Source organism: Calliopsis andreniformis, chromosome 9, assembly GCF_051401765.1.
Source record: "Calliopsis andreniformis isolate RMS-2024a chromosome 9, iyCalAndr_principal, whole genome shotgun sequence".
Lineage (NCBI taxonomy): Eukaryota > Metazoa > Arthropoda > Insecta > Hymenoptera > Andrenidae > Calliopsis > Calliopsis andreniformis.
In genome coordinates this window covers 18,753,918-18,766,931 of record NC_135070.1, presented here as the reverse complement: position 1 = coordinate 18,766,931, position 13,014 = coordinate 18,753,918, and the positions used below count along the sequence as shown (strand labels likewise).

Here is a 13,014-nt window from a genome sequence, read left to right as displayed (position 1 = left end):
TTAGGCTGTCGTTTGACCACGGGTCAGCTAACCGCGAACGCCCACGAGGCGTTTACGAGCAAGAAACGCGGGTCATCTGATCACGCTCGTGCCGCGGTCATCGACTGACTTCAGCCACCGATTGCCACCTGACGCCGGCTCGACGCTGACTGTCGAACAGTCGGCTTTCTACGCCCGTTTCTGGCGTCGGGGCGTCGCGCCTGCGTGGGCCTCTGCGTCATTGCCAGGAACGTAGTTACAGGGGACTCTTTTGTTGCTTTCTTGGGTGGGAGTCAGGGTTACTGGTTAGGCACTGTTTGGTATTGTGATGGTGCAGCCGGCTGTTGGCTGAGAAAGTTTGTGTTGGAGCACAATAGGACCTTGAACAATCGGTTCTATGCTATACTCAGAGATGAAACTTTGGAGCAACTGTAGCAGAATGGGATTCTGGAGTATCTGTTCATCCTGATGGGCTGACTGATATGTTGGAGTAACCTGGCCTGTTTTCTTGAGGTTTTATGTAGGGAAGATTGATGAAAGGCGGCTTCATTAAGGATTCTGTTTGCGTTGTCTGGTCAATATGGTACTCCTAAACTTAGCTCGCTCCAAAGTCATCGCAGCAAGTGGAGGAGACTTGTGAATTGTTTGAGAAATCAGTGATAACCAGTGCAGTAACAGTATTCTTCTTTTATTGGTAATCTACAGATAGAATTGTATAATACATTAATGATTATAATAATAATTAAAAAACCACCTCCTTTTTCCTGTCATCCTGAAAGAATTAGTCCAAAATCCAAAACGATGAAAAGGTGTTAAGCTCTTATCGTGTGATAATGAGCTGCCGGATCTATAGTTAGATGTCGCTTCCAGTTCTTCGAATCGATCATGATGTCCCTGCCGTACCGAGAAAGCAAGCAAGTTCGAGGTGCAACCATCTCTACATGTCTCTGTACAGTACTCAAATTGGAATTTCGTTTAAGTAATTGCACTTGTTCTAACATGCAACGTCTAGTTGTTTCATTACATAGTGGAAGAAGCCGAGGACTAAGAAACTGAAGCTTAATGGCACGAAGCCTGCCTTCAGCCATGCCCAAAAACTGTAAGTTGAAGAAAAATTACTGTAGTGCACCACTGCACTCTTTGTGATTGCAATCTAGTGCATAACTGCATTTGCTAAATATATATTTGTGGAAAACTACATACTGTTCCTGTTGTGATGTTATGCAGCGTGGTGTACATATAATGCAATACTTACTTAATGCAATATTCCTTAACTTTGATGACTTCTAGCAAGATTCAATTTTCTCACTATAAGTTTTCTACTAAAAAAAAGGAGTAAAGGACTTCTTTGATAGTCTAGGAGTTAAAAAAGCAATCAACTTTATACTCTGAAAGTAGCAGTCACTATCAACTCTGCTATTTCTGAATACTCACAATTCTGCTACAAATCGATTTACCTGTAACTTTCGTCAGGGACAGTAAAAGGGGATGGGGTTGGTAGACTGCCACATTCGAAGATAATGACAGGTCTGACTGGCACATCGTCAGCATCTGTTTTCACTTGTTCGATTTTAAAAACCACGTTTTGGCCTTCGATCACCTACCAAAATAACAGCATTATGAGTCTTGATGGCAATTGTCCAAATTCATTTTTACCTTTCCGAACACTGTGTGCTTTCCATCCAACCAAGGTGTAGGAATGGTTGTGATGAAGAATTGACAACCATTAGTATTCATTCCAGCGTTTGCCATGCTGACAAACATGGGCCCATTGTGGCCCACGTCGAAGTTTTCATCGTCGAAATATTTCCCATAGATGCTGATAGATCCTGTGCCATCACCGTTTTCTATATCACCACCTAGAAGAAGAAAAAATTAGATTAGAAATGTCTAGATAGCGTAGAATGATTTTTTACAGTAGATTAAGTAGTTTAATCACCTTGGATCATAAACTTTTTAATCACACGATGGAACCTGCTGCCTTTATACGTTTTCCCACCGATGCCAGTAGTTGCCAAAGTGATAAAATTCTTCGTAGTTTTCGGAGCGACATCTCCAAATAATCCTATAATAATTCTGCCAGCTGGATGATCGTCTATCATAATATCGAGGTACACTTGATCGGTGACAGTGAGACTGTCGTCCTAAAACAAATTTAAATAGTATATAAATAGGTTGCTAAAACGCAAAGTAGTGATTTAGCATGGAAAAAGTCTGTAGATATCGTTTGAGATGGTAATAGATTTTTGTTGAAGTGATTAGAGGAAGTGATTAATGTTTTAAGTGAAATCGATGTCGTTTTCTCAGATGTTCAGTCTGAACAGTAGCGTCAGTCATGTAACTTTTCACTTAATGCACACGTGCTCTATCGAGCGAAGGAAGCCTTATGATAGTAGGCTATATAAGTATAAAGCATGTACGATTTATACAGGGTTTCGGTTCTTCAGTTCTTCTTAATCTGGATTTTATGCTGAAATATGTCGTCTGAATTTCATCAGACAACTCATCACGATATCAAATATTTTGAATAAAGATAAATGATCTTTCTGAACAAATCCTTATGTTTCAATCTTGTCTACATTTCAATCAATCAAGTAAAATGAATAAAATCTTGTACTGATTTTTTATTCCTGTATCATCAATTATTTCCTAAACTTAATATCACAAATCTGTTTCCTATATTTCATTAAATATTTCACAGTGCTGTATTTTTTAAACGTAACAAGGTAAGTAAATATTCACGTAGAGTCTTCAGTATTTTGCCAAACATATTTTCCACCACACTCTCTTGAATTTTTATCTCTCGAACTCCGCCGAATAAAGTATATCCTTTAAACGCTGTAATTTCCACCGAGAGAGCAATCCCCGATAACGATCGCTCGTCGATTTCCTTGATGCCTAACGGTATGCAGAAAAACGTGGCTGCATTCGCGGCGATATTTCCGACATTAAACGTGAAACGGTACCTCTGAAGCTGCGACTGCTATCAAGCAGGCTATCGTCAGTAGGGTCTTCATGTCTTTACGATTACGACCGCTCCGGTCCCTCTGACAGTTTCAGCTTCATAAGTCAGCTTCGAACACTCGTGGAGGCGCCGCGACTGGCTGGAACGCTTGCGCAGATTGGACCTGTTTTAAAACACTTTGCCACTTTGGCAAGTACCTTTACTCCAGAGAATGAGGAAAAATATTGATTACGAAATATTCAAACTAAAATTTTAAACCCTTTCCATAAATAGTCTCACAAAATTCTGAAGACCCGAGGACGCAGATGGCCCTCACAGAGAATCTTTCTGTTCTCTCCAATAAAATCTCAAAAAGTCCCTGATCCTATCATTTCCAATTCTCAACTATATCTCTCGAAACAATTATCATCCTCCAAGTACATTTCCAAATACCGAGTACTTAGTGAGAGCCTCCTGTGTCTGAGTATCAAGTCCCTGTAACATTTCCCTCCACGAGGCTCCACAGTTTAATCAGACAAGTAATCTCGAAGGCTTTGGAGCGCAATCGCGAGCGGCGAGTCGAATCCTGCGACGCCAGCGGGGTCAAAGATCCTCTCAGCTGGTAGTTGGAACGATCCGCGTACGAGGAGGTTCGCGGCGCGCTCGTTAAGTCCCGTTATTCCCGAACGTCGACCGGCTCGAATATCATAAAAGGTGGGCCCGTTGACGATCGAAGGACAGTTGATCGAGGATGGAGAAGAGCTGTGCAGCACGCAGCACGCGCGTCCTCGCGAAGACGCTCGTGGTCCTCGTCGTTCTCCTCGCCGTCGAGGGGTCTATGATCAATCGACAAAGACGGGAGTTCGTTATCCCCGATTGGATCGAGATCGTCGACGAACCTGTCGCGGAGAACTCGAAGACGATTCAGAGGGCGGTCAGGGTTAGGGACGAGAAGGTCACGTACGATGGAGCACAGTTGTGGAGGATCTCTGCCTCGGATGGACAGAAGGACGTGGTGACGAGTGTGGCTATGGACTTCCAGGAGTCTGGATGTTAGTCATCTTCTTTAAATTATGGAAGAGATATTCTGAATGAAGGGGAATGAGAGTTATATACTATGATTTGGAACCTGTAGTAGTTTGTGAATGGAACGTGGTATTGTTTTCTTAATGTTTTAGTATTTTATTAGCATTTCATTCACAATTGTAAAGCTTTCCTTTCTATTTCAAACCTGAAAATTAAGAATAATAGATACTGACCAAAGTATCACTCAAATTTTCTTCATTTTTCTGTCATGCACAGTATTCTCCCTATGGACGGGCAACGACACAACTTGTGACGTAATGGTTCGTTCAGAGGAGATCCCCCGAGTCTCTCGCTATCTGAAGGAGAAGGACCTGACCTACCAAGTGGTAATTGACGACTTGCAAAAGAAAATGGATGAAGAGAATCACGTGCTCAGCGAGCAGGAGATGCTGGAACTAGAGGGTCGCAAAGGTTTGCAGTATACTCTATAATTTTCTCGTTACAACGCTGTAATGAAAATTTTCAAGTCGCTTGTTTTATGCTTCCCTGGCTTAATATTCTTCTTCACTCTATCTTTTCATTTCTGCATGAATTTAGCCTCTTCAGGGATACTAGCGCACGCAGCGATAATAAAAGAAATAGACAAAGAAGACTGAATGAATTTTTCTCAATTTTTATAAATTCATCCCTGAATAGGCGCAAATTCATTCACCGCAAAATAGAATTTCTTTCGTTCAAGTCACCGCGTTCGACAGTGAAATATTGTTTCACTTGTCACTTCACCCGTTCCACTGACACAAATGGTCACGAGCAGCTGTCTAGTTGTTATTCCACAATCGAGTCACGTAGCGAAGAAAGCTAATAGAAACGAATCGCGTGCACAGATTCGAAAGTGATCGCGTTAGGCGCCGTTTAACGACACCCATTCAAAGTTCCGTGGTAATTAATCGTGCTGCAACTTCCACTGGGTTAACGACATTCTAATGTGCAGATGAACCGCGAGTAATCCACATTCTCGGTATCGCAATGGCATTCATTAATGACACCAGTCTCTGGGATCATTAGCTGGCGGCTGTTTTCAATGGAAAAGTTCGATCGGTCGAAGCTGACCGAGGTTACCAACCTCGTCGCGATTTAACCTGCTAACCCAGATCCGGTTCCATCGACAATGCTGATTCACGTGAACAGTTATATTTACGTCCACTCTCACGTATCATGTCTGCAACAAATTCACCGACGATTTTTCCTTTCCGCGTCGATTCAAGCGGTCCCGTTAGCCGATTCTCGAAACTTGACAGTGATTGGCAACTGGCCCGGTTGGAAAGCCGCTCGAGGAGCTGAGATGGCTGGGAATACGGATCCGTGGTTCGACTGGAATCGCGAATGAGTCGATTATTCTGGATGGGAAAGTGTTAGATCTCGTGACTCGAGAATATGGGCTGATTCAGTGGAAAGGTGCTGTTGTCGCATTTCCTGAATAGAAATGGATTGAGAGTTAGGCAAAATAGACTGTACTGAGTGCGAATCATTTGACTTCAGCAGGATCTCGTTTAATTGACCAAAAAATGGGAAAAAGCAGAAACTGTAATATAACTGTTTTCAAGTTGATTAATCGAGGTTCTATTAGAGCGGAATACCTATGGTCATTTATCAACTTCTGGCTGCGATTTCGATTAACTACGAAACACTGAGCTTCTGAGTAATTTTCTAGCTCGTTACGCTTGGTGGCAGGGAGTCGTGGTCAGGGTACGAGGTAGATACCCACGTCCTCGCCCTCCTCTTCGCTATCCTGTAACTAGCGTACCAGGTGTGGGTGGCCCTTGGCACTCTAGGGGTGAGCTTTTCGCGTGCACAGTCCGCTTCGTCGATTCAGAACCACGTTTGCTATTGCATGAACGGACATCTTCAGAAATAAACTGAATGAGAAATATTCTACTTACCAACTATTCTCTGAATCTACGGAGCGGAATGTTCTCACGCATTACTTGAGGATACCGATCGTGCAACCTCTGAATAATCTTGAAGGAATACCTGTCAGGTCATCGAATGGAGTGGACCAGCTATCATCGTCTCGAGGACATCCACGAGTACCTTGATTATCTCGCTGAAACGTTTCCAGATGTTTGCTCTGTCGTGAGCATTGGCAACTCTGTCGAAGGAAGACCTCTTAAGGTAGTTACAAAAAATATTTTCAAGTCCAAACACATTATTTGCTCTGTTACTTCCTGAGACTTTTAAGATCAAGTAGCTTCAGCTGGCAAACGTGAAGTCCAGCAGTACCTTCAGCTGATCTCGATCAGCAGACAAACTTGAAAACTAGCTGCCTAATCGATGTAACTCAAGACTCCAAAATTGTTCCCTCTTTATCTAGCTCCTAAGAATTAGCAACGGGAAGCCCAACGCGCCAGCATTGTGGATCGATGGAGGCATTCACGCCAGGGAATGGATCTCACCAGCGGCAGTGACCTACGTGATCGATTACCTAGTTGAAAACAGCGACAGTCTCGAGGTTGACTACTATATTCTTCCCGTGGCCAATCCTGACGGGTACGTCCTTAACGACGAAGGACAATGCAAATATTCTACGATTATACCACTTCCACTAACACCCACACTTTGTGGTGACTAATTCACAGATACGAATACACTTTCCTGAGGGATCGTTTGTGGCGTAAGAACAGGAGACGAGCAATCGGTAGCTCGTGCACTGGGGTAGACCTCAACAGGAACTTCGGCTATCGCTGGGGAGGCTTGGGAACCAGCAAGGATCCCTGTCGCGAGATCTACTCTGGCTCTGGACCATTTTCGGAGCCCGAGACCAACGCTATCAAGAATTTCTTCGAGGCCAGTGCAGCTAATTTCAAGGTTGGTTCAGTTTCCTATGCACTTATATGCCTATGTGATCCTCTAAAGTGTACAGCTTCCAAGCAAGTGTCTTATTTTGCCATGACTTTCACTTTCCAGGCGTATCTGTCGTTCCACAGCTATGGTCAGTTCATTCTCTACCCCTGGGGCTACGACAAACGCGTCCCTCCTGATTACGCCGACCTTGAGAGGGTTGGCAATGAAATGGCGTCTGCGATGAGGAAGTCGGGCGGCGCCAATAGCATGTACACTGTCGGAAATAGCGCCACGACGCTATACCCAGCTTCCGGTGGCTCCGACGACTGGGCCAAGGCCATGCTAAAGTTGAAGTACACATACACGGTCGAGCTGAGAGATACTGGGAAGTATGGTTTCGTTCTACCCTCACGTTTCATCATCCCCACTGCCAAGGAGGCTCTAGCTGCGGTGTTGGTGGTCGCGGACGCTTGTAAAACGTTGTAATTGTCGAAGAGCGGAATTTCATTAACGACGATTCTTCTCGAGGATCTTGTATAAATATTCTTATCGACCTATAGTATGTATGGTATATTTGTGTATCGTTGAATAAGGCGAGTGACTACGTGAGAATTATTTATTGAATAAAGTATATTTTAACAGTCTTTCTGGTACCTAACTATAGTTTAGCATTATCACGGTGATCCACGTGATGAATGCTGACACTCTGGTGTATACAGAGGGAGCATTCTTTCCTCCACAGGGGAATAATCCCCAAGAGACGATCCCCACCACTTCTGCTTCACCGAAAGCGTTTTTTATGACTAGGGGTCCTCCAGAGTCACCCTGAAAAATGGGACAATAGGAAAGTACTAAGGGTAGTCATTTTGAATAGAAATTAGGGATGTACCTTGCAAGCTGATAGACTGCCATCTAAAGGCCCCGTGCAGATATTCGTCGGATGAAGAGGATTCCTCCCCTTCCGCTTCAGACTTTTGTCCAGCGTGCTTTTACACAAATCGTAATCGATTATTGGTAAGGTGGCAGCTTGGAGGATCTCAGGATTCTCTGGAGCAAGAGTCCTGCCGATGCTACCCCACCCAGTTAGCATTGCATCTCCTGTAGGGATAGAGTCAGGGTATGGTAGCGACACTGTGGAGACGAAGGGGTTCAAGTCGAATGGTTCCTCTAGTTGCATCAATGCAATGTCATATGGTGCCACGGTCCTAGAATAAATTATCGGATTAAATATTTTTTCTTATGGGACTCTTGACTCAAAATAAGCAGTGTCCTAAACCCACCCATCATATTCAGGATGCACAAAGACCTTCTCCACCATCCTCCCTTGCTCAGTGTCCTCCATAACACCTAGCTTATACTTCCCAGCCAAAATCAAGAATTCTCCCCTCGAAGGTGCGAGGGTCTTACAGTGGCCAGCGGTCATTACCCAGCCAGCTGACAACAGGCTGCCACCACAGACATGTCTCAGTCTAATTTTCTTCTCTCGATCGCCCCAGTGCACGGACACCTGCCAAGGATGCAATCCTTTCTCCGCGTCCTTTCCACCCACGATCCTCGTGGGACGTCGTGCCAACATCGCTGGTCTCATCATCTCTTTCGTCAATGAAGAAAAAACCGATTAGATAAGGTCACTAGAGCGTTCAGATTATTGAGGTGCAGCTGCACTGATAACTATTGAGTAAACGTCCTCACTTACCATCCATTTCGGAGCACAACACGAGAGCGAAGCTTATCACTGTTACTAATCTCTTGAACGATAACTTAAACATTTCGCGGATTTTTTCGCGCGATTTGTACGAGGAATCAGGATCGAATGAACACGTTAGGCGGCCACTGTCAAGGCAAGAGCGATTGCGGAAGAGCATCCCATAAGGGAACTGGATAGATCTTTCTTCCTACAACTGCCAGAACTGGTTCCCATCTCCTAAAGCCCCTACTGACTATGGAACGCGTGAATGGAATCTGAGTTTCTTCCTTAACTGAGGGCATAAACATTTAATTTATGGCGCCTGTTATAAGCTATTGGGAATCTTAGCGCTCACGTTTCCCTGCTCATTTGAATCTGTACCTAACTTGAATTCTTCAGTGAAGTTTCATGGACGTAGTTGAAGGCAGATCAGTTTTTACCTGATATGTGATAGTATTAGGCTTCTTATTTTGACGACTAAAACCTGATTCCAACTGTATTTACAATGAAGGTACTTAGCACACTCTTATGAGAGCGTATTAGGAAATACAGCTAAGAAAATACGCTTTCCCTCTGTAATTCCGTCCAAAAGTAGAATGTTAAGATAAGATTATGCGAAGATTAGAGGGAACATCTAGTTTGTGATAGATTTTCTCGAGTACTTCCATCATCTATCATTTCAAGTCTAGCAATTGTAGCTGTTATCACAAACTTTGGTATCCCAACATTTTTAAGTTAGAAAGAGGAGGCAATCGTCAGTAACAAATAAATTTCATTTTATTTCAACACTAAATTCAGTCTAGCTAACAGGATACTGTATCTACATTTCAATCAATTCAGTTCTTAGCCATAATATTTTGAATCCAGCTGGTGAAGGCAGAGGTTCTGGTGTATACAGATGGTGCCCCTACAGTGCCGCATGGTACAATACCCCATGAGACAACACCAATGATTTCAGTCTTGCCAGCGCTGTTCAAGACCAATGGGCCGCCAGAGTCACCCTGAAATAAAATAGGTTATCGTCAGAAACACAATTCATTTAACTGCCTGCGATCTTATGAAGACTTTGTGATCTGATTACTTACACTGCAGGCAGATTGTCCACCAGTAAGGGGTCCAGTGCAAACGTTGGTCTCATGTAAGGGAGATGGTCCTGTCAGGTCCTCGACTGCTTTCTTGCAGGTGGCGAGGTCGATGAGAGGAAGTTGAGCCATTTGAAGCTTGTCTGGCATGATGGGATTGTTCGTCGAAGAAATGGATCCCCATCCTGAGAGAATGGCATTTCCTTTTGGCACGCTGTTTGGCTCAGGTAAGGGGATGGGTTTAACGTCGTTGTTCAGTTGCAGAGGCTTCTGCAGTTTCAGGAGACCGATGTCATAGGGAGCCACGTTTCTATAATTAATAAATGAGCGAATGAGTTAATTCAAGAATCAGTAAATGACTTCTAAATTTGAGTACTGTAATTGATTGTCCAGAGTTCCTGGACTTCTATAAAGAGAATAATAATTATTAATAGCGTTTACTTACCCAGGGTATTTCTCATGCACGAACGACTTGGCGACTTTAACGACCTGCTCGCTGCTCTCGGTTTTCTTCAAATTGAATTTTCCAGCTTTAACCACGAAGTCACCATATTCTGGCACAGCCTGTATACAGTGTCCAGCGGTGAGGATCCATTGGCTATTCAGGATCGATCCAGCGCAGAAGTGTTGCATGCCAAAGATCCATCCCCACTGTAGGGAAACTTGCCATGGGAATTGTCCTGGTTTCGCTTCGGATCCACCAACGATGCGACCGTCCAAAAAGGGGAGGGAAAAGCCTTGGTAGGGCTTGGCTGAAGGAGAGAAAATAAAATTTGATATCTTAGAATATTAAAGATTTAATTTAAAAAAAATTAAGAAACAAGGAATAAACACAATGCAAAAGGAATTTAAATAACTTATAATCACTTGTCTATTTTTATACCCGAGACTAACAACACCAATAGTTCTACTACGTAATTTTAATAATAAAGTATTGACTTACTGGCAACAGCCACTCCAAGGATGGCAGCTAAGATGAGTAACTTCGGAGACATCTTGGTGGTTTGATGTTCTCACAATACCGAAAGATCTTATATACTCGTCAGTCGGTTATCGATGACGCTGCCCTATCGAAAAATAAAAATTTTAATCGAGGTAAAATCTACCAGACATGAACAGATAACAACGATTTGAACCACGACAGAGTTTTCATCCGTCTTTTCGTGATTGATGAATCTCGCTTATCTAGGCTTTATGCGCAATATACTATTATACTGTGAAATTCCGGAAATCGATGAACTTATGTATCCTCAAATAGAATTTGACTAAAATTATAAGAAGAGCTATAGCCATCTCACTCATTTTTTAGTAATTCCCCCATTTCAAAGAATATCCATAAAGATACGAGTCGTAAATCCTTTCGTTTCCAGATAGTGGAAGTACAAAAACAGTGAATCAGATGGATGTCATTTATTTCATAATCCCTGTCGCATTGATTTACTTTGATCGATTCGATCCAGCAAGAATATTGCATTATTTTCAAAGATACATATTAATGATAGGTATTGTGCAATCTGTTTAATTATAAGGTTTGTAGTGCATTCAGTCATTTTTATAAATTTCTAAACTTATCCTTATTCTCTTATGGAATGAAGAACAGATTCTAGTTTCTTGTAAAAATAAGTTTTATTTTTTATTGTTTTGTGCCTAGTATTACAATCTGTTAGTCCATGATTAAAATTTTTGGTTGCATTATATTGTCTACAGAAAAATTTTGTTGGGCAGAGGGTAAAGGTCCAGGAAAATTTATTTCATGTTTTGGTGGATCCAGTCGATATAGGAGGCAACACGAGTGTAGACGGAAGGCATGTGGCTAGATCCGCATGGCATCATACCCCATGAGACAATACCAACTTGGACGGCACCGTTGCCAACCATCTGGGCGAGTGGGCCACCAGAGTCACCCTGGAAGCAAAATCAAACATTGCCTTAATATTCTTCCCTTAAGTATTCACCATTTTTTTTTCTTTTTCTATTATTCTACTCAAATCATAAAAAAACAAAGGACTTACAGAGCAAGCAGAGACTTCTCCGCTAGCAGTTCCACTGCAGACCTGGGTGTCGAAGAGTTCAGGTTTCTGGCCAACTACAGGCTGGGAGGTGAGCTCCTTAAGACAATCAGCGTTCGAGAGGATTGGTACGTCAGCCTTCTGGAGAATGTTTGGCAGAGTTGGTCTCATGCTCTTTGAGGTGGATCCCCATCCAGAAAGAACAGCCTGTCCAGTTTGCTTCTGGTTCTGCTGTGGCAGTTTAACAGGGGCTACCAAATTGTTCAGTTTCAGGGGATGTTCCAGTTTCAACAGGGCGATGTCGTGTTGTGCTACGCCTCTGTGAATTCACAGAAAATTATTAAGAGCAAACACTTGCAGACTAATTTTCTCATTTTTGTTTAGTGTCTTGACAACAGAGTTACGAATTCATCGAATCTACCAAAAGACAGATGATGTACTAACCCTTTGTAGCCACTGTGGACAATGGACTTGGCAACATTCACAATCTGGTTGCTGTCTTCATCCTGGTTGAGATAGTATTTACCAGCGACAATTCTCAGTTTTCCCAATTTCTGGATACAGTGGCCAGCAGTCAAGACATGTGTGGCGCTGATGATGGATCCACCGCAGATGTGGCTGAATTTTGTTAGAGGTGGGAGACTCCATTGGATGGAGACTTGGTATGGGAATTCACCCTTTGCGGCGTTAACACCATCGGTGATTCGGGGTACCAAGCTGTTGGGGGCAGCCCAGCAAACTGTAAAATTATGGGATGCCAACAATTAAAAATTTATAATCACTTTTTACGTTCATTATCATTCTATACCTTGAGATTACAGAAGCTTATAGGAATCAATTTTGATACTACATGGATTATTCAGCGTTGATATGGTATTATTACTAGAGATAAAGTGAAAAAAGTCGATCTATTCGCGAGTATCAACGTGGACGGCACTAGTGTAGCAGATAAAATTAGTGGAATGGAATTTAAGGAATAAAAGTAACAATTTAATGTATATGATTGGTATTAGAAAATTTGTGCAGTGTTTCCTTACCCTGGAGCACAAGAACTGTAGCCAGCACACACTTGGTCAACATTGCTGTACGATGTATCGAGTACAACTTGTCAAACTACGAAGAAATTACGATTTATATATGGTTAAATTGAGATGATATCTAGCGATGATTCTTAATTGTAAACGATAACGCTATTTTTACTGCAGGTGTGTACGTTTATAATTTGCCATTTTCAAGAGCACTTCAATTATCAAGTATAATATCAAGGCTCTTATAAAAATGCGCATTCACATTATATCGCATTGATGTGACTTTCTTTTTGAGGACTTGAAATTGCATTCAATTGCAAAGTAATTCCTTATAAATTTTTTGATTTATAGAAAACAAATTTCCATTGACATTTCTAAAACTAAAGGAAAACAGAAAGTAAATCTGTATTGTATTCAG

The 13,014-nt window shown here is 42.4% G+C and overlaps 3 protein-coding genes across 3 annotated transcripts; 1 reads left to right on the top strand and 2 right to left on the bottom strand.

Annotated features, from left to right (window-relative positions):
- Nucleotides 1-829: 829 nt before the first annotated feature.
- On the bottom strand, nucleotides 830-3,045 carry LOC143184042 (peptidyl-prolyl cis-trans isomerase, rhodopsin-specific isozyme). Its single transcript, XM_076385980.1, is given in 6 exon segments — nucleotides 830-1,076; nucleotides 1,437-1,579; nucleotides 1,636-1,838; nucleotides 1,919-2,123; nucleotides 2,946-3,018; nucleotides 3,020-3,045. Coding segments are annotated over 6 exon segments (753 nt in total). The 3' UTR covers nucleotides 830-973.
- A 409-nt stretch (nucleotides 3,046-3,454) lies between these two features.
- LOC143184041 (carboxypeptidase B) lies at nucleotides 3,455-7,394 on the top strand. The gene is made up of 7 exons (XM_076385979.1): nucleotides 3,455-3,975; nucleotides 4,226-4,420; nucleotides 5,661-5,783; nucleotides 5,988-6,121; nucleotides 6,321-6,496; nucleotides 6,586-6,814; nucleotides 6,914-7,394. The coding sequence occupies exons 1-7, from the start codon at nucleotides 3,675-3,677 to the stop codon at nucleotides 7,274-7,276; spliced, it is 1,521 nt and encodes a 506-aa protein (XP_076242094.1). The 5' UTR covers nucleotides 3,455-3,674; the 3' UTR covers nucleotides 7,277-7,394.
- On the bottom strand, nucleotides 7,298-12,369 carry LOC143183461 (transmembrane protease serine 9-like). Its single transcript, XM_076384991.1, has 15 exons — nucleotides 12,351-12,369; nucleotides 12,036-12,307; nucleotides 10,005-10,273; nucleotides 9,563-9,869; nucleotides 9,326-9,478; nucleotides 9,140-9,188; nucleotides 9,028-9,050; nucleotides 8,918-8,971; nucleotides 8,811-8,862; nucleotides 8,732-8,769; nucleotides 8,487-8,685; nucleotides 8,071-8,383; nucleotides 7,680-7,995; nucleotides 7,450-7,615; nucleotides 7,298-7,335 (listed from the first exon to the last, which is right to left on the bottom strand). The coding sequence occupies exons 1-15, from the start codon at nucleotides 12,367-12,369 to the stop codon at nucleotides 7,298-7,300; spliced, it is 2,268 nt and encodes a 755-aa protein (XP_076241106.1).
- Between the last annotated feature and the right edge of the window lie 645 nt (nucleotides 12,370-13,014).

What these genes read in the sequence shown, in the direction of transcription:
- LOC143184041 (XM_076385979.1), top strand. Translation starts at nt 3,675, where the DNA reads ATGGAGAAGAGCTGTGCAGCACGCAGCACGCGCGTCCTCGCGAAGACG. An exon ending in GGAACTAGAGGGTCGCAAAG is followed by an intron (nt 4,421 to 5,660) that starts GTTTGCAGTATA and finishes GTAATTTTCTAG; the next exon opens with CTCGTTACGCTTGGTGGCAG. An exon ending in CCCGTGGCCAATCCTGACGG is followed by an intron (nt 6,497 to 6,585) that starts GTACGTCCTTAA and finishes ACTAATTCACAG; the next exon opens with ATACGAATACACTTTCCTGA.
- LOC143183461 (XM_076384991.1), bottom strand. An exon ending in GAGCGCTAAGATTCCCAATA is followed by an intron (nt 8,770 to 8,810) that starts GCTTATAACAGG and finishes TTATGCCCTCAG; the next exon opens with TTAAGGAAGAAACTCAGATT. An exon ending in GTGCATCCTGAATATGATGG is followed by an intron (nt 7,996 to 8,070) that starts GTGGGTTTAGGA and finishes AATTTATTCTAG; the next exon opens with GACCGTGGCACCATATGACA.